The sequence below is a fragment of the Hirundo rustica genome, chromosome 3, assembly GCF_015227805.2.
Source record: "Hirundo rustica isolate bHirRus1 chromosome 3, bHirRus1.pri.v3, whole genome shotgun sequence".
NCBI lineage: Eukaryota > Metazoa > Chordata > Aves > Passeriformes > Hirundinidae > Hirundo > Hirundo rustica.
In genome coordinates this window covers 1,581,638-1,605,501 of record NC_053452.1, presented here as the reverse complement: position 1 = coordinate 1,605,501, position 23,864 = coordinate 1,581,638, and the positions used below count along the sequence as shown (strand labels likewise).

The window sequence follows — 23,864 nt, the reverse complement described above, 5'->3', positions numbered from 1 at the left end:
TATAAAAAAGCCTGTGAGTTTTTCCTGTTTTTCTGGCCCACTCCTGTTGAAGACCCTCATTTGCTTTTCCAGGCTACTCTTGATACTGTAGCCTTTTCTCCAGTCATTCCTTCCCAAATCCAAGACTCACGCTTCACACAGACTGGAGCTGCTGTGTGTGGGTCCCCATGGTCTCCTTCTGCAGCTCGCCTCTGTCCTTTGGGGATGAGGAAAGCCAAACTGCGCAGATTGAAAATACGGATGGACTGTGCATTTACTCTGTGTCAGCCCAGGATGATATGACACAGCTGCTAAGAGCACTTTGAGCTCTTCTAATTCTATCCTGCTTCTTGAATACCAAACTGTTTTTCCTCCAAGCGTGTGTTTATAAAGATTTTCAGATCTCAACATGAACAAAAATTCCCTGGAGTTGAGGCTGGCATCATGCCGAGCTATATATCATTAAAAAAGACAAATTCCAGACCCTGGGATATTCAGGACAGACCAAAATAAAAGGAAAAGAAACTCGAGAGGAATTTAAAGAGAAGTAGGTGGGAGGGATGTTTAATGCAATGTTAAAGCAGCAGCAGTTTATTCAAGCAGATGCCAGGTGACTAAATGAAATGCTGCTTGTTTTCTTCTGCAGTTTGAGCCCTTTCCTTTCACAGATCTCCCTTCTGGGGATAGAAACAATAACATCAGCTCTGAAGCACCATGTTTATCTGCTCACTCTCACAGAACTACACCCACACGGGTGATCTGGCATCTGTTTAGCCCCCTAGAGACACACAAGGTGTAAACACGCATCTGGAAACAAGCTATCCACGGGTTTTTCAAAACCACCGTGCTCCACTTGACATCGCAGAAAAGATACAGATGCAGGGGAAGAAAAAAAAAGTCTCTCAAATATTTCTGTGCACCAGATACAGGCAGGTACAGAAGGGCATCATTGACCACTTCAGCTGCTCCACATGAGGCCGGGCTTGGCACCATTCCTGCCTGGCCAGATTGGTGGGAAGGGCACAAGTGCTGGATCCCAGGTGAGATGCAGGTCTGGGATCACTGCCCTCTAACACCTTCTCCCAGCCTGCTGAAACTGGGCCAGTGATGCCTTTAGCACCTGTTTGCTGCAGTGCCCTGGGACACAGCCCTGAACATTCACCACTTAGGAAGGTGTGGAGCAACTCTTCTGGATTGTGCAAAGTCGGAACCCTGGGCACTGAGAATTCCAGGCTCTCTGTGCTCACAGGCACTGACCCCCAAGCAAACACTGCATTGACCTGAGCCTGTGGAAAAGGCTCCAAAATGGAGTGACAGCACTGGGATTGTGGGTGTGGAGTTTGGATAGAAGTGTGTGATAGCACAGGGTGGGAAACTCAGAGTTTAAGGGTTTAGAATATAGTAACAGATATAAAGCAAGATGGAGGATTTAGGGCAGAGGCTGAGTCCTTCTTTTTCACCTTCTTCATGGGTCTGGGTGGGATTTTGTAATTGGATAGAAAAATCCACATTGCAGGCCAGGGGTGGTTGGTTCTTGGGTTAAAAGTAAAAATAATTCAGGTGTCATTTCATAATTGGACAGTTCGTCTTTGTAGAGAAAGAGATAGGGGCCATTTTTTACTTTGTTAGCTGGAAGTGCTGTAGAAGTCATAGTTTGTTAGACTGTAACATAGAGAAGAATTAATAAACACCTGAGTCTGAACAAGAAATACGGTCTGGCGCATTTAATCCTGATTCTGGCAGGAAAAAGAAGATAAAAAAGCAACAGTGCAAGAGCCTCTCTCCAGACACTGTCCAAGGATGGATGTCAACAGGATGGAATACAAAGATGGATCTTCTCTCACAAGCTTCCCACATAGCAAATGTGGCTTCAGAGTTTCCTGAGCAGAGCTGAGCTGAGTCTCCCTATCCTCATCTGACCTTGGCAATCTCCTACAGTTCATCCATATCCTGTTTGGATGAGGGAAAATGGAGTGTCACTGGATCCAACCGCAGCTTTCTCCATGGAGGAGAGGTTAAACTGCAGCAGCTCCCCTTGCTTCTCCAGGCAGGAGGCACAGAGTTATCCAACAGAAAATAAACAGGGAAATAATTCCATCCAGTGCCCTCATTCTCTAAAAGTACACGAGGCAAAGGACTGAATCACAGACACTGGGAATGAAGGACTCTTATAATTATTAAGTGCCATTAAAAATTCCAGTGCAAAACTCATCTGTGTAATTAGGTCAGTATCAATTACTCTAATAGAATGGTTCAGGTCTCTCCAGCGTTAAACATCGCCTACATACGACAAACATCCTCAAACAGGGAAAATCCAAACTGGACCAGAGCTGGGAACAAGCAGAAATAAATCTGGGAAAGGATGTCACGCTCTTAACCACCCACACAGAGCAGGAGGTCCAGGTTCTCTCCTAAAACACGCTCAGAGTATGGAAGAAGCACAGGCAGGCACAAAAGGACCCTCACAAGTGCTGGAACTGCCGGGAAAGCGGAATAAGGGACCAGGCATCATCTGAGATCCAGTGCATTGGGTCTGTGCCAGGTCCTCCTCCCAAGACAGGCACATATCTCACTTCATTTTCCAGCAGGCAGCTGCAGCTCCATCACACAGGGTGGCTCAGGCAACACAGATGAGAGGTGGGAAATATAACAAATTATGGCATGAGCAGATGCTATTTCAGTGGAGCGAATCGAAGGATGTCAGTTCCAAACTTGGATCAAACGTGAATATTCTTGAAAAGTTTTGAGATGTTTCAATGAGAGGTCCCCTCCATAATGCCCCTACTGTGGCCTTCACTTTCTGGCAGCTCTGAACCCAATTTTCTCACATTTAGTATTATTCTACTAATAGCCAAAAATGGTTCATCTTACTTTCCTGTGAGGAAGAAAGCCCAGGAATGAAAAATTAGAAAGCTGGAGAAGAATAAATGGATAATCAGCACGGAGTAAGAACGGCTGACATGTATCACGTGAAGATACAATTCATGGAGGGGGGGAAAAACCCCAAACCTGTTCAATGTATATTGTAACCACTGACTACCTATAAACCTTCAATTTTTCCTGTCATACTTTGTTACTAAATCACCAGGGCACTGGATAGTGGATGATCATACAGCACAGGATTTGGTGTGGAGCTCTTTGCCAGTGAAGGAAAAAAGTAAAAAAAAATAAAAAAAGAACAACCCACCCCCCCACCCCCCCCCCAAAAAAAAACCAAAAAAACCCCACAAAAAACAGACACCCCCTCCACACGAATTCCTGGAAGATATTTTTGCTGTTTGTCACTAACCACTGCAGTCTAGAAGCAGCTTCTAATGACTAAAGTCTCTCATGAGCTACCAGAAGTGTTTTGTTCTTCCTCTGAGGGGCTGGAGGAGCCCTGGGTAGCTCCAGCTCTTCCTTGAGCACACATTAGAACAATCCAGGTTGTATTTATATGGAGAAGAGATGACAGCTCTAAGAACAAGGACAAATTCCCAGACCAGTTCCAACAAGGAACCTCTCTGAAAACTGAAGGGCACAAACAAAGCTCACCTCTCTTGAAAGTCATCCAATTTTCCAGGTATCACAAAGCATGGGTTATGTTTCAACTTTCTTGGTAGGGATACTCATCATTATCCTCTGCTAAGCATCACTGCTGCTGATCACCCGGCACTGTATCTAAATCACGTAGCACAGGTCTAAGAAAAACAATTCACTGGCCTCTCTGGTTTTTATTTATCATCCTGGGTCTCCAGGATTAAACTTTTAGGTTTCTTGGGCAGCAGCCAAACCTACATTTAAAGCAGAAGTCTGTTTCCTCACGTATTAGAAAGTTTGAAAGGAAAATGAGACAAATTCCTTTGGGTTTATATCTTTAAAAGATTTCTCCCACTTCCCACTGTGACTAAATAAGATATCCAAAGTGAGGGTCCATTTTTGAGTTCGTCTCAGCCTAGTATTTCCTACCCTGGCAAGATTTTGTAGCATCTGTAAGTGGGGATTTCTTCTCAAAAAGAATTTGCATGTGTTTGAATATGGGACCATAAGAAATGCAAATTGTTATGCAGATTTTGGAAAAGAAGAAGAGCACAAGGGGTCTCTAGGAACATGAACATGCTTCTATTTTCTTCAGTATTGCTGAAGAATAATTCAAATGTCAGTAAAATTTTGCTCTAATAGCAGGCTCCCAGGTGAGAGCCTCCCCACTCGGCCAAGCAGTTCTACAGACTGAACATAAATCACACAGCTATTTCCAGCTCCGTCACAATCTAATCTCACAGGATACCAGGAAAGCAAGAGCACACAATATTAGGACCCAGAATGATCCTGCAGGTGAGAAAACAGAGAAGCAGTGACTTGAAGGATGAAGTTTTCTTCCTTCTGAAATCAAAATTCAAATTTATTGTATAAATAAAAGGTCTATTTTCTTAAAACCTGTGACTTCCTCTCACAGCAGGGCTTTCAAATATTCATCACACACAGGCATTCTGGCTGATCTGCCAGCACAGTGTGGATGTCATGTCCCCAAAAAAGGCAAAATTTGGGCTGTCATGAGACACTGACTTTTCTGGAAGCAGGGGAATATCAGTGATAGGAATAGTGAGGGAAAAAACACGACACATTTAAGACAAATGAGGAAACACAAATGAATCATCTTTGCACAACTCAGCCAAATTTGAACCAGAGGGATGAAGGAAGAGGGGAAAAGGGCATAAAAATACAGCCACAACAAATACTAAGCTGCAGCTCTGGTCTTAAAAAATCTAACAGGGGATATCTGGGGATTATTTCTAACCCCTGTAGAAACTCTCTCCAAATATGTCCAGACCAGTTTTCTCTAAAGAAATTACAATGGCAGTGGGAGAAGAAAAGCCAACTCCAGAATCAGAAAGTTTACAGCTTGTTTGGCAGCTCAGCATTTTTCCTCCAGTTACTCCCCTGTTTGAAACAGTTTGAAATCAGGCTCTGATAGAAGTGATTTTTGTAAATTTTTTGTAACTTTCTCAGAAAACTTTAAGGTTTACTGGAGAGGCAAGCACAGGTGAGGGGACAGAGGGCACAAAAAGATATGAGAAGGCAGGAAAGATGGATTCATTTAAATGGAGAGCTTAGCAGAAATGACTGGAAATAACACAGGTTGAACACACAGAGGTAAATCAAAAAGCCTAGAAATTAGGAGATTGATTGGAATCCTCTCCATACAAAATTTGAATTTGTCGAATTTATCTTGATGTAGTTCTGACAGGAAACTCAGTGTGCATTCATCTGGAGCACATGACTTACATCTGAAGTCCTTAGGCTTGAAGGCAACTTAAAAATAAATATATATATATAAAACTGCAACAACATGAAAATAGAGGAAACTGAGCAAAAATTGAGGTCAGAGAGATTTGTTCCATACCTGCACAGATCTTACCAGAGCCTGAAGTGATGACTGACACCTCAGGACCAACTTAAGCCCAGCTCACCTGATTCAGTCAGGTGTTATTAGACAGGGTACAAATGTTTTCATTGACAAATGGGAATGGATTCTGTATCTTTTGAAAAGGCTGGTGTGCAAAGCCCACAAGGTGCTGCTCAGCCACCCCTCAGCAGAATCCAGCCAGAGCTGTTTAAACACTACTTAGAGCAGGCTGAGCCAATGCAAATATAAATTGTGATTAGCAATCAAGTACCTGGTCTGAGGACAACAACGGAAAAACTGACCTGCTCAGTATTTCATCACTCCTGACATTCTGAAAATTTGCTTCCAGAACTGCAGCTTACTTTAATTCTCACTCCCACTCCTGTTCTCACCTTCATGCAGCAAGGAAGGGGGGCAACAGCTTAAAAAAGTTAAAGAGAGAGAATGAAGAGAATTTGAAGTGTTTTGTGCTCCATTCAAAACCACCTCGGTGACTACTGTCTATGAAAGGGATCCATTAAGCAGCTCTCCCTGCCCTCTTTGCTTGCTAAGTTGGTTTCATGACTATTCTGAGAAGGAAATAGTTCAGTGCAGACATGAACTCATTTGGATTGGTGCCCTCAAGCAAAGGCAGCTGGAGTGGAAACCTTGTGCATATGAGGTGCAATAAGGCGGAAGGGAAAGGAGGCCAAATTTCAGGGGGTGAATGCTGACTGTGGCCTAGATCACAACAGCAGCACCAGATAAGAGCTGGATTGCTCACTGCTGCATCACAAAGCCCCAAATTCAGCATTACCTGCATGAGCATTCCTGGCTGACTTGCATACCCAATGCAAACCTCCCAGTGAATTCCAATCCGCCCCTTTCTGCTCTACTTTCCAGCCAAAGCCCGTTTTGGAGTTTGGCTTTCTGTGCTCCCAGCACTGAAAAGCAGAAAAGGACTGCCAGGAGTTCTCTTACCACCAGCCCTGTCAAGTGCTACATTTCACTCAAGCCTACATAACAAAACTGGGTAGGGGAGGAAGGGATCCAAGTGTAAAATGCAGTCATGCCAAGGAACTAACTGGCAGAAAACAAGGACCCCATCCTCTGGAGATAAACCTTAAAATTTGTGCATTAATTATAGCTCATTTACACCCTCCTTATCCTGTATTTGCTCCTCCCAACTGGATTTCGAGGCCTGAGCCTTTATACAAACAAGCTAATGGATTCTAATGGCTCACCCTGATGCAGTGTTATTTAATCACAGCAGCACTTCATTTTCCCTGCTGTATTCAGGGAAGAAAAAAGAACAGTGACTGCATCCACTTTCAGCTGTCTCATCCAAACACATCTTACTTCAGCTTTCAAATTCCATTCTTTCCGTTGTAGTCAAATTTTCTTGTGCCTTCATCTTAGTAGAGTCTTTCCCTTTAATTTAAGAAAAAAATACAACAGAAATTTAAGTATTTAACAGCATTTAAGAAAGATACAGTAGAATACAGCAGATACAGATTGTTGCTTATACTTTTTAAAGACTTTTCATCCTCTGTGTCCCAGCTATCCCCAAATCCCATTCCCATCACGCTGTTGGATGCGTTCTGTTCCTTTATCTCTGTTATTTATTTCCCTTACTCTTCGCTCCCCGTTATTTGCCAAGACAATCCTTTCTCCGTGGGAGTGGACCAGGCACAGGCTCCAATGCTCCTCCCCACTCGGAGGAAACAAAAGTGGTCTGTCACATTTCTCCCCCAGCACTGCCCGTCCTCCACCCTTTCTCCCGTCCCTTCAGAAGGTGAGGAAATTCCTCCTCCCAGCATTTCTCCTCCTCAAGTGCCTCTCAGCCTGTTTTCCCTTGTTGCCAGGTGTGTCCTGGTTTTTATCTCGTGATTGGAGGGAAGGGCATAAATTAAATAATTAACGCTGGCACTCCACCAATCACACCTGTTTCGTTTAACATCACACGTGCACTCCACCCTATCTTACTCACACCATTTAATTCTCGGGCTCCTTCCCCGTGCCTCTTTTTGCTGCAACCCTCCTGTTTGTGTTTGATCCTCCCATGGACCTCAGCAGTTTGTTCAGCGCTCATCTCTGTCTCTCTCTCCCCTCCACTCTCTTTTTCATCCCTGCCTCATCTTTTCTCTCTCCCCTTCCCTCCTTCCCCCACACCAAGACTTTCAACACTTTATCTGTCCTTGCATCTCGCACCATCAGCATAACTTATTTTCTTTCACTTGGCCCAAACCTTGAGGAAAATCCATGAATATTTAAAGCAACAGGGCAGGAAGTCACTCATGTAGAACCTGCAGCTCTTTCAGAAAGGTGTCACTTCCCAGGAGGAATGCCAGAGTACAAGGGTCAAACTTCACAGCACAACACCAGAGCACAGCCTGTCTTTTATGCACACTGGGGTCACCGTGATCATCTACAGAACAAAGAGGTGGGAGACCAGAACACCTCACCTCTCCCAGAACAAATAAAGCACCACATTTGTTCCAGGTAAACGAAGGAAAAAATAAAGCAGGTGAAAGAGCAAAAAAAAGAGGTGTTGCTGCCAAGTTGTTTCAATCAAAAATTCAAGTGCCAGCCATTCAGTCCACTCCTTGACTCCCTTCAATTGCAGCAATGGTATTGTACAGACAATTATTTCTGTACACACTGTTTGTTCCAAGGCACTTAACGTCACTCTTGCTTTCACCAGAGTTGTCCATCTATTCCAGCATCTAATAAAATACAACTGTGACATTTTCTTGATAGTCTGCTACATAAGCTCAGAGAAATCCGTCAAATAAAACATTTGTTTCCGAATTTCTGAAACGCAGAATGCAACTGCTCTGCAAGTCAACCATGAAGCATTACCAGAAATATTTAAATCACCTTTTATTTTTCAAATCCAAAAATAACAATTAGCTTTATTTACCACGTTACACATCTCAGATTTAAAATATCATGCTCTATTTAAATATCCGAGTGACAACACTATACAAATAAAACGTTACACAAAATATATTTAAGAAAAATGTTTTGGTCTTCAATCTGAACAATAAATAGACAGGCACTTCTACATATACAAAGAAAGCGACCACTATTTAGAGTAATTCTCATAAGCAAGGTGTGGAAATAGAGAAGATCTGAGTTTCGAGGACACATGTAACTCTACATGAGGCTTCATGCAAACTTCAAAGTTTGGTTCGGAATTCGAAGCTCTTGGGATCTGCACAGTTCTGGATTGGCGGCCGCTTTACAGGAGACCCAAACCGTGCTCTCAAGAAGCAATGTGCAATTTCAGTCATTTCCGTCAAATCAAGCTACCTGATCACATTTAGTGCCCAAACAGAAACCAAGGATTGACCAGAGCAGCTTTCCAAGCAAATAACACGAGCAACAAGTCACCTTCAGTACGTACGCTTGAGGCAGGGGCAGCCCTACCTGCCCAGCCCCCCAAAAAATCTCCCCTCATCATTATCCTTACACATCGATCTCTTAGGGGGCATGGGGGTTTTGTTTAAAAAAAAAAAAAATAAAGCTCCATCTAATAAAAAGGAAAATCCTTCGGACACAGGTACACTTTGCACAAAGAATTGTAAGTAAAGGGAAAAAATACTGTTCCAGGGGGCAAAAGGACTGAGAACTATAAATCAAAAAAAAAAAAACTGAAGTCTTCTCAGCAGATCATATCTAAAAGTAAAGCTATATTCCCCCAATTTGTGCATTTTCAATTTACAGTGGTTTCCACACACCAACACTACTCAAGGGAAAATTATCTTCCACCATCACAATTAATGAAAGATGCATTGTGGCAGGCAATCCCTGGTTCCAGTACAGCTAACCAGTCACTGACAGCCAGTCATAGCCTCAAAGTCTTTTTTTTAAATTAAGACCAATATTGAAACATAATGACCACCAGGCCAGTGGAAAAGTCAGGACCAAGTCTTCAAGCCATCCCTTCAAATTTTAGTTATCACTCTCATTTTCAGAAGTAGAGGAAAAAGTTTACAGCGAAAATTAAACAGAGCTTCAGTGATCCAAACTCGCAAAGTTTTTTTGGACTTAAGACACTTACGCACATTACCTTAACAATTTAAGTGTGGATCTTGCAAGCGTGTCCAAATCTTAATCATTTCTTGAGGTTTTCTACTATGCACTAACATTAAGTTTGTGTAGGAACAGATGTTATTTCTGTATTTCTCTTCGATATCAAACGTTTTGAAGCCTTTGTGTTTTTCCGGAGCAAGCCCAAGCTTCTGAAGGCACATTCCAGTATAAACATCATCGATAGGGTAGAGGAGTACCTGGTCAGATGCGTTATTCAGTCTTAGCGCCAGATCACCGGAGTACAGGAAGCCACCGCCTCCCGCGTACGGGGGATACGAACCTTCATAAACGCTTTCCGGGATATAGTACTTCAGTTTTTTCTCTCTGTGAGGTCCAGCGTCTTTGATCACGTCACCTATAAATAAGTCTTTGGCTTTTTCCTTTGATAAGCTCTTCAAGTAATCCAGGATCTGATTGGTATTCACAAAAACATCGTCATCGCCCTTAAAAATGAACTGGACGTTGGCGCAGCTGCTGCTGACCCACTTCAGGAACAGCACCTCTTTCAGAGTCAGATTGAAGAAAGTGTCTCTGTAGTTCCAGAGGAGAATGTCTCGGTGCGTGTCGCTCTCAAATTTAACCATCTTTGAAAGGTCAGGAAAATTGTCCTCTGGTGGGGTCTGCCCGAGCAAGAAGACCCTTCTGACTATCACATCCCCTGATTCTATTTCCTTGCCCCAGGATTCCCTAATTGCTTGTCTTCTATCAAAATGGGGTATAAGTGACTTAATAGCCAGCAGCAGGAAAGGTTTCTGTTCGCACTTGTTTGGCTGATCCATTAGCAACGAGTAATTTCTACACCTCAAATAGAGGAGGAAGTCTTTGAATCTGTCTGGCAGGTTTGCAAAGTCACTAACCTCTGAGTGCACCAAGGGGTCAGGGTCACAGGAACTGAGAGCGCTCAGGTTAGAAACTAAGTTCTCTTCCACAGTCATATTGGAAAGCAAGGACAGAATAGGGTTGTACAGCAGCTCAAGCTTCTGTTGCTGTTTGTTCCAATAAGCTTTGTGAGGAGTGTATTTCCTCCAGAATTTGCTACGTGGTATAACCACGCGGCCTTTTGCATTCTTGTCTTGGCTGCCGCTCTTCGAGACTTCCACGATCACGTAAATAAAAATGTTTACCATCATCAGAATTCCCAGCAGCTTTAATCTTCTGCGTCCAACACTCATTTCTCATATCTAGAAATAAATTAAAAAAAAAAAAAAAAAAAGAGATTTTTAGCTTTCTTCACAGCAAGTTCTTGATCTCAGTAAAAATGCAAACTACTTTCAAATAAAGGCTGGTAGCCTAAAAACCAAGGTTACCGACACCCCCAAAGAAGGAAAAGCTAAGCTGTCTCTAATACACGCACACATGTGGTTTGGGTTTCATCAGCAAGCTGGTGCAAATGTGAGGTTTCCATTTGCAGCCTAGGAAAGAAAGTTAACACAGCTTTTCATAGTGAGTGTAAATTAGCCAGCAGTTTTTGCTTCTCGTTTAGATCCCCTTCAAACACTTGACTGTACAATAATTAGAATCCGAGCCCTCAGCTTGGCAAAGGCAGGCTGAGAAACATTTTTTTTCCTGCTAGTAAGGTGAGCTGAAGGGTATAGAATAAATTGCTATATGATAAGGTCAGGTATTTTTAAATGAGGTTTCAAGCTTTTATACTTGCACTCTCACACCTTCCAACTACGTAACCAGCAGAGCCAAATTTTAAAGCACACAGTCGGCTTCTGACAATATCACTTGACTGTTCCTTGGAAGAAAGGCTGACAAAACCTGCCAGCTGCATTGCTGATATTCAGACAGAAGAGAACATGAACTTGCAATTTTTTTTCCTCCTCCAACTGGAAAAAAGGAATTCAAACAGTAAATGAAAGCACAGGTGTAATTATTACTAGGAAGGAAAAAAAAACTGAAAAGAAATAAAACGAGGAGAGCTCTCCCATATATGCAAGACTTGGAACAGTATGTGTATATCTTTGTCATACCGAGTTCTGTGATCTGTCTTCAGTTTTTACTGGGGGAGAAAATGAATCAATCCCTCTTTCCTCCACAGCTATCAGAATGCAGGTACAAGGAATAAAGTACAAGGAGCAACACAAAAACAGCGTGTTCTTTTGGAGCAGTGCTTACCAGACTGTTTACTAGCCCTGGGGTACATCAGTGTACAAGCTCCACAAGTAATTCAGAACGAATAAGAAGGTTACAAAGACTATGCTGAAGTCACATACAGAACTCACTGTCAGAGACACTTTTGTGATTACTGGAAGATCAGAAAAACGCAATAAAGAATTTGTTGAAAGCCCAGCTCTGAGCACTGTCTCAGGCCCTGAGGTCACAGAGCAACAGCAGACAGGGAGGCAGACTGAGAAGTACACCTTGTATTTGCTGCTGTTTCCTTTTCTTCAGCCATCCCCAGACACCTGAGCTGCACTGACCCCTGGTCTCTTATGGTTTCGTCATTCTTACTTTTGTTTTACTCCTCAACAAGTTAAATGCTAAACTACTAAAAATTTAGGGGGAAAGCAGCAAGTAAATAATCAGTAATCTTTTTTCTCTTATTTGACCCATAACCATTATTAAATCCAAAAAGCGGGGGGTGTGGGTGTTTTTCTGGAACTGAAACCCAAAGCTACTCCTAGAGAAAACAGCCTCTCAGAAAAATGCCTGTGCTTCCTCGTGTACCACCTGCATATTTATCTCTCTATAAACTCAGGCCAGATCTACTTTATTTCATATTCTACTCTCAGTCAGCTATGAAGTTTCTGTTCTAATTTCCAAGTAGTTCTTTTCTATACCTCAAGTACAAAACCACACTTGTGGGCAGTGCCATCGTTTAAGATAAACAGCTGAACTGTTAAGAAAGCACTGGGGTTGGTCACACAGACTTTAAAGAAACTTTATCTTCCTCTTTCAACTGCCACTAAAACCAGATAAATACACTGGTTTTCTACATTCCCCTTTCACTAAACACAAAAAATACTGGAGAAGGAGTCACCACCTGTTTTGTGCTGTTCCACAGAGATCAGCGTGAACATCTGGGCTTATCTGCCCTGTCCTCTACAGCACTTCCCGCTAAGCAACAAATGATGTGGAATCTGACCTAAGATCCTGGGACTCCAGAGACAGCAGGGTGACTGCTCCCTCCTGGGAACAGCCAACAAACACGGGATTGTCAAGAGCTCAGCCAAAGTTTGATTTTTCAGGATATACAGCACCACACAGCTCATGTCTCACAGCCTCCAGCTTACCAAGCTGAGAGTATTCAGCACCTCTAAGGCATCTGGATACTTGACCCGAGACTCTCCTGACACAACAAGACACCGTTGGCAAAGACTTTATTTCAAATGCTCAACAAAATCCTTCAGTCCACTATGACTGCAATCCCCTGCAGCAAATGAGACAGGGATCCTGAGCAGAAAAACCCCCATTTACTGTCCCCTTCATGGCAGAAGCCATGGCCTTTCACTGTAAATACTTTTCTGAGGGCAGGAGTTAGGCTGTATTTTCTAAGTGGGCTGAGTACCACACCTACATTATCTGAGTGCCAAACCTGAACGTTACAAGTCCATTTACTTACTGGGGCTGACAAAAGATAAGGTAATCCCTATTACCTGCAGCTATCACACCTACCACCCTACTGGTCCAGGAGTAAACCATCAGGAATCTGGCAAAGCCAGGCTATAATTCAGCTATCTGACACACATAACCACCCTTCTCTCTTTGCTGAGACTGTAACTGGTGCTAGGGCAGACTTGGATGCTCCCATGTAACTTCAATTTAGGGCCAGACACCCCTTACTGCAGCTGTACATGCAGCACCACATCCGACAGTGCCAGCAACAGCACTGCAGTAGTGACGCTGAAATTAACTCTCCTAGCTACTTAACACACCACGTGGAGTCCTTCTGTGACTGTGAGATGCATCAGCTGTCTTAATAGCTCGGTTCTGTTCAGCGAGTCAGGAGATTTCTGGACTAAGCAACAGCACAGTTTTGGAATGAGAGGATGTTGAGAGCCCCGGGCTGTTGTAACGAGTCTGTGCTATTTCCAGCTTTGAAGAACTTGGACGCTGTTTATTTTCTAACTGCACGCCGTCAAATCTCTTCCCCCCGCCAAGAATTTCACACAAATCCCCTTTTGCACGACAGTAGTTAAGAAAACCTTAAGAACGGGAGAATATTGGACAGATATCTGCAGAATGCCGTCTCACACAGCGGTTACCACTGGAAACAGTCGATGTTTTCTGTGCTCTCCAACCAAGACAGCCTGAAACAATGTTCCAGCAGCAGGAAAGTAACCACGATAACGCCACCCTACCCAAGGCATCAAAAACTGCACTGAAATTCAGAGCAGCTGATGTTTATTTTAACATTACTTTTAATTATTTGCATATACCTGCTTTGAGACATCTTTCAGCATTTTATTTAGCTTTGGGAGAAATTCTGATACCAAAGGACACCAGTGAAACTCAGGCATGGAATTTCAAGATCCGAGTAAATATAGCAAGACTAGGGAAGGATGTGCATATATTTTCCTAAAACACAGCCCAAGGCATAAAGAACTATAAAGAGTTTGAATAAATGCCAAAGTGACTTCACGTTCTGTCTCCCACTAGTTACTTTCAGCACATTTTTGCTGCAAAACCCCACAAAAGCGACACCAAAAAACCCAACAACTCCCCCAAAACTCCCCCACAGCCAAGAGGCATTGTAGTGAGGCATTTGACTAGTAATGCTCCCCTGGTTTTCTGTAATAAGGTTTTAGAGGGCCAGGCTTGCATTTGAGCAATGTTTACTTTTGTTATTGAACCTCATCTCCCTTCGTCCAACCATTTTTTAAATTTCTCTGCATTTTCAACTTCTGTGAATTACCCTGGTTCCTCAACTTTTCCCCACACCAAGAACTTGGAATGACTCACTATTTATTACCACACAAGAGAGGAACCCTTGGAAAACACAAATCATTAATTAAAAAAACCCAACACATTACATTCTTGCTCTGTGACCTCATCCAAGTCACAACCACAGCCGAGCAGAGGGAACATGTTCCGGCAGGGTTCTTCTCCAGCACCAGGCACCAGTGACCACATTCCTGCAACACCACCCTACCAACCTGCCAGCACGTCACGGCCGGAGCCAGCTGCTGTGGGTGCAGGCAGACAGCCCCTGCAGCAATCTGGGGGATCTGTGAGCACTGCCTTTAAACCTCTCCGACTGCAACCACCTGCACGGCAGCAGGGTTTTGTTGTCCAGAGTCTTGCTTCTGCAAGCAATCAGATAACTCACAGCGTCTCGAGGCGTTGCACAGAGCAGTCGTGTTCTGGTGGAACTCCAGAAGTTAACTCGTCAAAAGCTGCTACAGTCCCTATTGCATTCAAGCTTGGAAAAGCTTCCTAAGAACTCAAAACTCCTTCTCTAGGATCCACTCAATTGCTGCCCCCACGCTACTGATGTCAGCTTTCAGCTGCGCTATTAGAAGACTAAACAGTTCTTTTATTTACTGCTGAATGCAAAGTTCTGAGGTGCAAAATTCCAGAATCTTCACGGTAAGTTTTACTATGCTTCCTGTCACCATTTGGACTAATTTTAGGTGTTCCCCTACCTTTGGCTCCTTCAGCAGAAAAGTGAAGCCACCAGAACATTGCCTTTTAAGGTGTGCTATTTAAAATAACATCTATGAAACAGAAGTTTTGTTGATTTCATATTGGTGCTTAGAAATACTGCAGCAACACCCACAGAGGCTGCATCGTTATCTTTGCACCAAGTTATCTTTACAAAGTCATCCAACAGTACAAACTTACTTTCAACTTTAAAACCACCCCATGTGAAATTCCTGCTTGACAGAACACTTAGAGAAGGAAGAGATACCATCAGCTCACCACTGTCTCAAACTGAATATTTCCAACCCCAAACCAAACTGCTGAAATCCCCAAACCTTCCACCAGTGAAAGTTTTTTCTACTTTAATCTACTTTTAAATTTAATCTGCTTTTCCAGCCATTTTAAAATAAGCCAGCTAACAGTAAATGGTCAGAGCATCCCAACCCTGCCTGTGTTTTGTTATTTTGTAAGTGTCTCTCACAAAAGCTCTGGGTTTGATTGAGAAAATATTTAAATATGGTGTATCTACTGAATTCACCGCAAGTTAGACCGAAATATTTTCTTTTAAGCTGTTAAAATTAAATCCTTGGATTGGCTGAAAAACGCTCAGTTTCGTATTTGAATTCTTGTGTTTCTGTGGAAGATCAAGGTACACGCAAGGAAAGGCCTTTATGAAAAATATTCTGTAAACTCAATTCTGTGTTTAAGGGATACTCCAATTTTTCTACTGGGATAGACTACTTGAGTTTGGTCATGGTTTTCCACAGGGATGAACAAGCAGCGTAGCTGCACGTGTACACCACACCTGGGTAAGTCAATTTAAACCATGGCAGTGTGTGAATAAATTCGTGCATCATGCTAACATTACCATTCTACACTGGCATGCCTGCAGCTACACCAGACTATCTATGAAGGTGTTCCTAACTGCTCATGACAAAAAACCAAACCCAAAACAACAAAAAAGGTTTGTTTAACTGTGAAAATGGCTTGGACTAGTTGGTTTGGGGTTTTTTTTCAGTAATTTTTCAGATTTCACGCTGACAACTGAGGGTAGGATCTCAACTCACAATAAAAATGAATATTCAAGTTTAATGTGCCCGTAGTTGAGGGCCTGTGGTAGCAGATGTGACCTGGTTCACCCAATTTGTTAGTACAAAAAATTCCCGTGTCATTCTAAGGTCAGTTCAAGCTTGAGAATGATGATGTCATAAATTTGTTAGGAATAACCCAGAGCTGCCAGCTTCTGATTTTAGAAGAACTTCAGTTTTGACTTGACAGGCTTCAGCTTGAATGAACAGTAAATTATAAAGAATCAAGAGAAGGGGTTTAACTGAGTGTCAGCAGAGAAGTATTTCTTGGAACAAAATTAATTGTCATTCATCACATCAATTAGAAGTTGGGGAGCACAGTTCCATGGCAGTTTAAAACAGTTTCAGTCACAGCTGACTCATCCCTGTAATTTATTCCTTCCCTTGCATAAGCTGCACAGTCCCATCTACCTTTGCACCGATTTGATTGTGGTGAATCAGTTCAGGGAGCTGGAGGACGATAAAGAGCCTACAATAAAGCAGCAATTAGCTTTCAGCCAGCTCACATCGCCCGATGATGTGCTGCACAAACACCCGGAATGGCACAGGAGAGAAGGGAAGGCTCCCACGGCCCAGGCCACAGCAGAGCCCATCTGTCATCAGCCTCAGCTTTCATGTAGCAGCACACTGCTGCTGGTTCTGCTTTCATCCAGAGCTCCCTGGGCACGGCCAGACACAACCAGCACTGCTCCACCGGAGGCAGGAGGAGCCTGGGCCACCTATTCCAGTACAAGCTGCACCCCGGGGCCCAAATTCCTCTGGCACTTTCTGTACCAGGTCAGTGGGGCAGCGACTGAAGCCAGCGTGACCCACCCGTGGCTGCTGTTTGCTCTGGGGCTCCTTTCAGCTGCACTTTATCTGCCCTGGATTTCTAGAAAGCCAGAGGAGCGGATAAGGAACCACCTTCCCCTCAGACACCTCGTGGTCGGGTCAGTGCTGAGAAAGAATGTAACACATGGCAAATCTGACCCACGCTTTCAGCAGGCATTTAAAGAGACAAAGTCTGCAGGACAGGCACTCTCTTACTTCTTACTTTCCTGCTGTATTTGAACTAAAACTCATGATTTAGAAAAGCTATGCAAGATGCAGATAGCCATAATTCCCACAAACAAGACAACTCACCTGCTCCTGGTATCTCTTCCGGATTTATCTTAAAGCCAGTAATTAATCCTGCCTGAACCATATTCCAACCACCTTTATGTCTGCATAGAGAGCAATCGTTATTTAGTCAACTAACAAAACCATCCTTCAAGCACCATACCTCAGGTCATCAAAATTTCACCTCTGCTTTGTCTTCTTGCCCAGGTTAGACACAAGACGCACTACAAAAAACTCTGTTTGAAAAACAAGAACAGCGTAACTTGGTAGGGCTGATGAAGTCAACACCTACCCCTGGTTACCACTGTCCTTTTGGGTTAAAAATTAACACTGGTTTTCAATTTGACTTCCCCAAGCTGCTGCCTTTGTGTGATGGGATACACAGCTGGGAGGGTAAAATTCCCAGCCATCTCAAGACCCGTTTCACTGCCAGTGCTATGTGGTTACTCAGAAGTCAATTGAAACCAAATTCATACCGTGAATATTCGCATCAGAATTCTGGGATCTGCCTCTGAACTCACAGTAATGAGAGCTGAAGAATGCAAAACCTACATTTTGAAATGCAAATACATGAAAAAGACTTTTAGCTTCATCTGGTTTTGGTTTCAGGTGTAATTAACATTTACAGGAAAAGTTTTTAATCTTTCTGAATAATTCATTTCAAGTTCAGAAAAATCAGTGGAGTTGTAAGCAGAGAAGTTCATTGTCCTCCTTCAAAGCTGTAAAAGATACAGATCTCGTTCCAGCCTATCAAGTTTATGGAAAAGGGAACAATTTCTCCAGCAGCTTTAGGCAGCTAAAGATGCATATAAGTACCAGGAGGATTTTGAAAAGGATCTTTAAGCCGGCTAGGCAGCTAACTCCTCTTCTTGTTAACAGCAGATAAGCATCTAACCGGATTAGGAACTTCTAAATCCGAGGAGCACCTTCTGTACCTGTTACCTGCACACCAAAGCGAGCATCCACAAAGCTGGAGAGTGGTTTGAGTAATCAGCTGAAGGCTGTCCTGCATGAGTTTTGTTTCTATTCAAAAGCAGACCAACAGCAAGCTTGCAACAACAATTTCCATCCCAAAGGCGGCTCCCCATTAGCAGTTTCTAACTTTCAAATGCCAGATTAAAAAATGTAATTGCTCAAGTAAGATAAGCCAGCGCTACATTCAGGACAGGGTCGGGAATTCAGCAGCAGCTCTCCTGATGCTCAGTTATAAGAATTCCACCCTTTCCCAGGCCATGAATTCCCATATTTGTGCGGCTCACTGTGTTACCTTATGCATAACCCTGAAGACAAGCAAACAGAAGAGGTTATTTCCCAACCCGCTTGGTTCCTCAATTCAGCTCGCGACCCAGCTGCACAAACAGCTACGCCAGCACAAGGCTGGGAGCACAGACACCGCTTCAGCCTCCCAGCTGGCCCGGGATACAGCAGGATGCTCCCGCCGGAAACCGGGGCAGGAGCCTGCGCATCCCGCAGCACGCACACCTCGGTGGGGCACGCAGACCTTCAACAGTACCAATGGGCAGGTCGTCTGCCGGTTCATAAAGCGCTGAGCCCCTGGGAATCACTCTTTTACGGGAAAATTAGTCATTCCCACCCACAAGTCAAGATTTCCTGCTCATTTGATCCAGAGAGCTGGCTTACAGTTGAAGGGATATGGCCAATTCGCTCTCAAGACTAACTCTTCTGAGTGTGCTTAAGATGAAGCAGCTGCTAAATTTCAGAAGTTATTTACAAAGACGAACAAAACTGTATCCAAATTAAATGCTTTCCAACTCGTAACTGTTGCATTTCTCCCAAACAACAAAGCTTTCCAGACCAGCCGCTGATGGAAACTGTTTCATCAATTCTCCCTTGAAAACTCTCGGCACCACACCCATGGCACGCAGGGATTCTTCTCCTTGCTTAAATGCTAATTGCCTCTCACGAGGCACGAACTCGATCGTTCTTCTGCACAGTTCATCACAAGACGGTTTAATGATCCAGTCTTTTCACTGGGTTTTACACGACCTGCAGATTGAGGGGGGTTATACTCGGGCACCTTTGTCATTCTAAAAGGCGCAAGGAAATCAGCGAGAAGGATCCAGGCAAAGAGCAGGATCGAGTCTCAGGTACCTGTCGGTGCTTCTTAGGTAAAGCAAAATGTGACCGGACAGGTCTGACGTTTATTCCCCAACTTTTGGCCGGTGACTTCTTCACTCTGTACTAAAACGACAGGAAGAGCCTGTACTTCATTCTACCATCATCATCGTATTTTCTTTCTTTTTTGCTGTTCCTGAAGCACATCAAGGGTGCTTGCTTTACAACTGATAAAGACATCTAAATATATCTCTGTGAGGTCAGAAGATGGCAGAGCAGGGATAACACATCAGGAATTTTTGTGAACAGCACTCACAGGCACCAATTCTTCTCCAAACCACATGAAGCACTGTCCCGTGCAGGGCCAGGAGTCGGACTCCAATGATCCCTGTGGGGATCCCTGTTCCAACTATGATTCCATAATAAGCACTCCTATGAATGCAGCCTATGACACACCAGAAACACCAAATCACTCATCCCGTGATTGCACATGCACCCAACCTTCTTCCTAAATTAACCGTAAGCATTTTGCTTAAAAAATGTATTAGGAACTAATATTGCATATACCTGAAAAAAAGAAAAAAAAAATTAAAGTTTGAATTTAAAAATTAAATGGATGCCTGCTTGCGTCAAAATTACCAATGCAATTCTACCACAGAGTAACAGAAAATGTAATAAGGAGATATAAGAAAAAAAAAAAAAATCCCAAACCATTAACCTGTGAGAGGGACAAAGATGGTTTCAGACTTTTGGAAGGCAATCAATCCCAATGGCTCTCAAGAAACATTAACATGAAAACCAGAAGTTCTCATTATTTTAAAGAAATACGCGGTTTTTTTCTATATTCTGTGCTTTTTACAGAAAACTTGTTGCCATAGCAAGTTCACTCTTGACAATATCTTCCCTCCACCCCACCTTTGGCCTATTATTGGCAGCTTTGAGAATTATACGCTTTAAGCTCCACCTACAAGAAACCTCCCAGCCTCTACTATGCAGACCGCAAATTCGTCAAAAAAGAAGCAATTAACTTTTTTTTACCGCAGCAAACGTAACCAAATGCAGTAAAAAAGACGAAGATCTGGAATGGCAGCCTTTGGTGCGTTCCCGCCAGAGCTGCTTCAGTCACTCGGCAGCCCACAGGAAGGAAAAGTCCATCAAGTAACCAACTCCGAGCAAAGTTTCGCAACCCGCCCGAAGTGAAGATTTTGCAAGATCATCTGACACATTTGTCAAAAACGCGGTGATCTGTCGAGAAAGAACGAGTTGCCAAAGAGCTCGGCCGAGGATTTTAATTGATACTGCTGAATCTTTTTTTCCTCTCCTCTGGTTAATTTGGAGCAATACGACCGTACAGGTTTTGGTGAAGTGCACAGATGCATGAGAAGCCAGCCCTGCTTCCTGACTGCTGTGAAAAATGACAATATTGGCTGTGGTAGGAGACACACAGTCACATCCTATGTGTCAAACACGAACAGCACTGACACAGCCTTTGGTCACTGCCGGTTTTCCCTCCTTCAGGTGGGTTTACACAGCCAACAGGAAAAATCACTGTCAGAGCTGGATCCACTGCGAAAATCGCTGCACCAGGTGGCAGTAAAATGACAATTCCTCAGCGTCTCAGCACTGACAAGTCACCATGGAGCAGCACTCCTCCGAAAGACTTGGTTCTCAAGGAATCTTTGCCCGGGTAGGCAAGAAGATGAAGACTCAAATTCTGCCCTTTTTTCCCCTCTCTATATACACTGTAACTTTTTCATACAGACAATTGCCCGGATTCGCCAGCACAGAACATGACGCCACTTTCTCCATTCTCATTTCTCATCAAACACTGCTTTTTATCTCTGAGCAAACACCGCTTCTCCACTGATCTCCTCAGCAGCGTCTTCATTACCCAGAAGTATTTAAAAATTTCAGGAGCAGCTCCCAGGCAATAATAATAAATCTTTTGACTACCAGTGACACGGTGTTCATTAGGAACAATCTCTGGGGAGATTAGTGAGTTTTACCTATTATGAAACAGGGCATCAGACAGCCAAGCTAGCACTCCCTGCCATCTGAAGCATGACCTTCAAAAACAAGTCCCTTCGGCAGCAGCGCTACCTTGCCGCATCTTCCTCACCGTGGGGAAAAGAAACGAGCACAAACCCAAGGAAAACCATTTTACAGGCGACAAAGTGACAGAATTACTTTAAATACATCCTGGTTTTTATGCTCTATCCGTAGCTTCCCTACAGCCATACAGCTCAGTACTGCACAGCATCTCCTGTATCAAGTCACACGTTGAAAGCAAGCAGCAAAACCGGGGTTTCTTTTAAGCCAAAGTATTACATTTTTAGGTACAAGACAAACATTCTGTACTTTAATCCATCTCCACGGCAGTATTGTTTTGGTTGTTTTTTAAAAGATATCTATCTTCTCGAGCTGTTTACAGCCCCCGGGGAAAAAAAAAAAAAAAAAAAGGCGACAAAAATCCCCAAACCATCACAAATTAAATCTGCCGAACGAGAAAAGCTGATTCTCCGTTTCGTTTCCTCCATGCATTTCGTAACAGTTCAGCGCTCATTGAGCTCCTCCGGTGGTTTATCAGGCATCGCCCGGCTGGGTCACCGAGCTGCAGGGCAGGCTCTGCCAGCAGCCTGGGCTCTCCATGCGAGGAGAACCCCGAGTGTCACCTGCCGCCCTCGGGGACAGCACCCGCAGCTGCAAGGGGAAGGCGAAACCGCTTTGAGCGGCTTGGGAAGAGAACTGGAGACCTCTCTTTAAGACAGCGAGCAATAATTTTGCCAGAAATTTCCCCAAAGGACGACGCTATAATCGCGTTTCCTCAATAACTCGCAGTGTAATTTTGTGCACGCATCTTTCCGCGGCCAGACTAAACTTCTTCTGTGCCCAAACCGAGTCTTTCTGTCCAAAATATATTAAAAAAAAAAGGAGGAGGGAGGGAAGGAAGGAGAAAACCCCACAAGGAAAAAAAAAAAACCCAACAACGGAACAACGCCAGCTCTTATTGTGCATAGTTACGACAAACCATGAGTATTTAATAATCAACCCCAACAGCACCGAGCATTTTGGGAAGTCGGATTAAAGGGTTACTCAAGTAACTTTCACCACAAATTTTTGCAGGATGACTAATGAGTCGCGAGCTGCAGTTCAGCCACAATCCCTGCGAGTAACCCGAAGTCCCCCGTCAGGATGGGTCACGAAGTTTGAAGGACTAAAAAGCATCATACGCATATATTCCGGCGACCTCCAGCAAAAGCACCATTTTCTCCCCTTTCAGGTCCATACTTTAGTGCCGCTGCCTAGAACCCCGACGCGGATGTTAATAATTAACCCGCTGGCTCGCAGCGGGCTAATGAGGTGACCCCAAGAGCGCTGCGAGTGTCCCCGCTCCCTCCGTCCCTCCCCTCCAGCCAAGGAGCGGACTGCAGCAGCTCCCGGCGCTGCCGCAGCCCCACGGCTTTCCCCGGAAAAACCTCGCCGCTTCGGCAGCGCCAACGCCGCCTCCCCACGGTTAAAAGGATAAAATAAGATAAAAAAAAAAAAAACATACGGTGGGCTGAGCCGGCCTGAGTTTCATCCCTGCCCGGCAGACCGCGCCTCTCCCCGCCGCTCCGGCTGCAACATGTGCCGGCTGCCCGCGCTGCCGGGGCAGGGACTCGGCGCCCGCGTGCTGTGACCCCACCCTGCCGCCGCCTGTCACCTCCCAGTCGGGGAAAAGGGAAAAAAAAAAACCAAAAACCCAGCCCTAAAAAAAAACCCCAGACACACGTCTCCGGCCGCCGGCTAGCAGCGGTCGCTACGCATATATAAGCGAGAGGCGACGGGGAAGTAGAAACCTCACGAGCTGGAGAAGCACGGGAGGTGAAAATTAAGTTTAAAAAATGGGGCTTTTTCTTTGCCCCCCCGCCCCGTCCCTCCTCAGCCGCTCCGGCGGCGCCGATGCCCGCCGGCCCGCGGCAGCCGAGCCCCCCGCCTCGCCCGTACCTTGCCAGGCTGCCGCGGGGCTCCGCCGGGGTTCTTGCTGCCGCCGCCTCCGCATCCACCATGCTTTGTCCGGCCGCGGGCTCCCACCAGCCCGGCCCCGGCCCGCCGCCCCACCACGGCCCTGGCGGCCGCCGGGGCACCGCGCTGCCGCCCCGCTCCGCCGGCCCCCACAGCGGGCGGGGGGCTCCGCACCTGAGGGCGACGCCGGGGCGGCGCCCAGGCGGCCGCGGAAGGCTCGTCCCCCGTCCCGCCGCTGTGTCCTCAGGGCCGGCCGCGCCTGAGGTGCGCGGCTGCGGCGAGCGGAGCGGAACGGGGGCCGCGGCGAGGAGGAGGAGGAGGCGGAGGAGGAGGAGGCGGGCAGGGGGAGCGGAGCGGAGCGGCGGCGGAGGCGGGGAGCGCCTCTCACTTGTTGCCCTGTGGCGGAGCCCCGAGCGCGCGCGCGCGCGCCCGCCGCCCGCCTCCCCGCCAGGCGCCGCCGCCGCCGCGCGCCGCAGGAGGCGGGGGGCGAGGGCGAGGCGGGCGGGGGCGAGGCACAGAGCGGGGCGCGCCGGCCCCGCCCCCGCGCCCGGGCCGCCGGCGCCGCG

General features: G+C 45.1%; 1 protein-coding gene across 4 annotated transcripts; it reads right to left on the bottom strand.

Annotated features, from left to right (window-relative positions):
• Positions 1-3,744: 3,744 nt before the first annotated feature.
• On the bottom strand, positions 3,745-23,414 carry B3GNT2 (UDP-GlcNAc:betaGal beta-1,3-N-acetylglucosaminyltransferase 2). 4 transcript variants are annotated; one of them, XM_058419966.1, is made up of 3 exons: positions 20,332-20,352; positions 9,420-10,623; positions 3,745-6,775 (listed from the first exon to the last, which is right to left on the bottom strand). In XM_058419966.1, the coding sequence occupies exon 2, from the start codon at positions 10,612-10,614 to the stop codon at positions 9,421-9,423; it is 1,194 nt and encodes a 397-aa protein (XP_058275949.1). In that variant the 5' UTR covers positions 10,615-10,623; positions 20,332-20,352; the 3' UTR covers positions 3,745-6,775; position 9,420. The 4 variants fall into 4 exon arrangements, with proteins under 4 accessions (XP_058275949.1, XP_039915891.1, XP_039915892.1 ...); XM_040059957.2 differs by lacking the exons at positions 3,745-6,775; positions 20,332-20,352 and adding an exon at positions 23,281-23,414 and having other exon boundaries at positions 8,213-10,623; XM_040059958.2 differs by lacking the exons at positions 3,745-6,775; positions 20,332-20,352 and adding an exon at positions 22,847-22,954 and having other exon boundaries at positions 8,213-10,623.
• Positions 23,415-23,864: the final 450 nt, after the last annotated feature.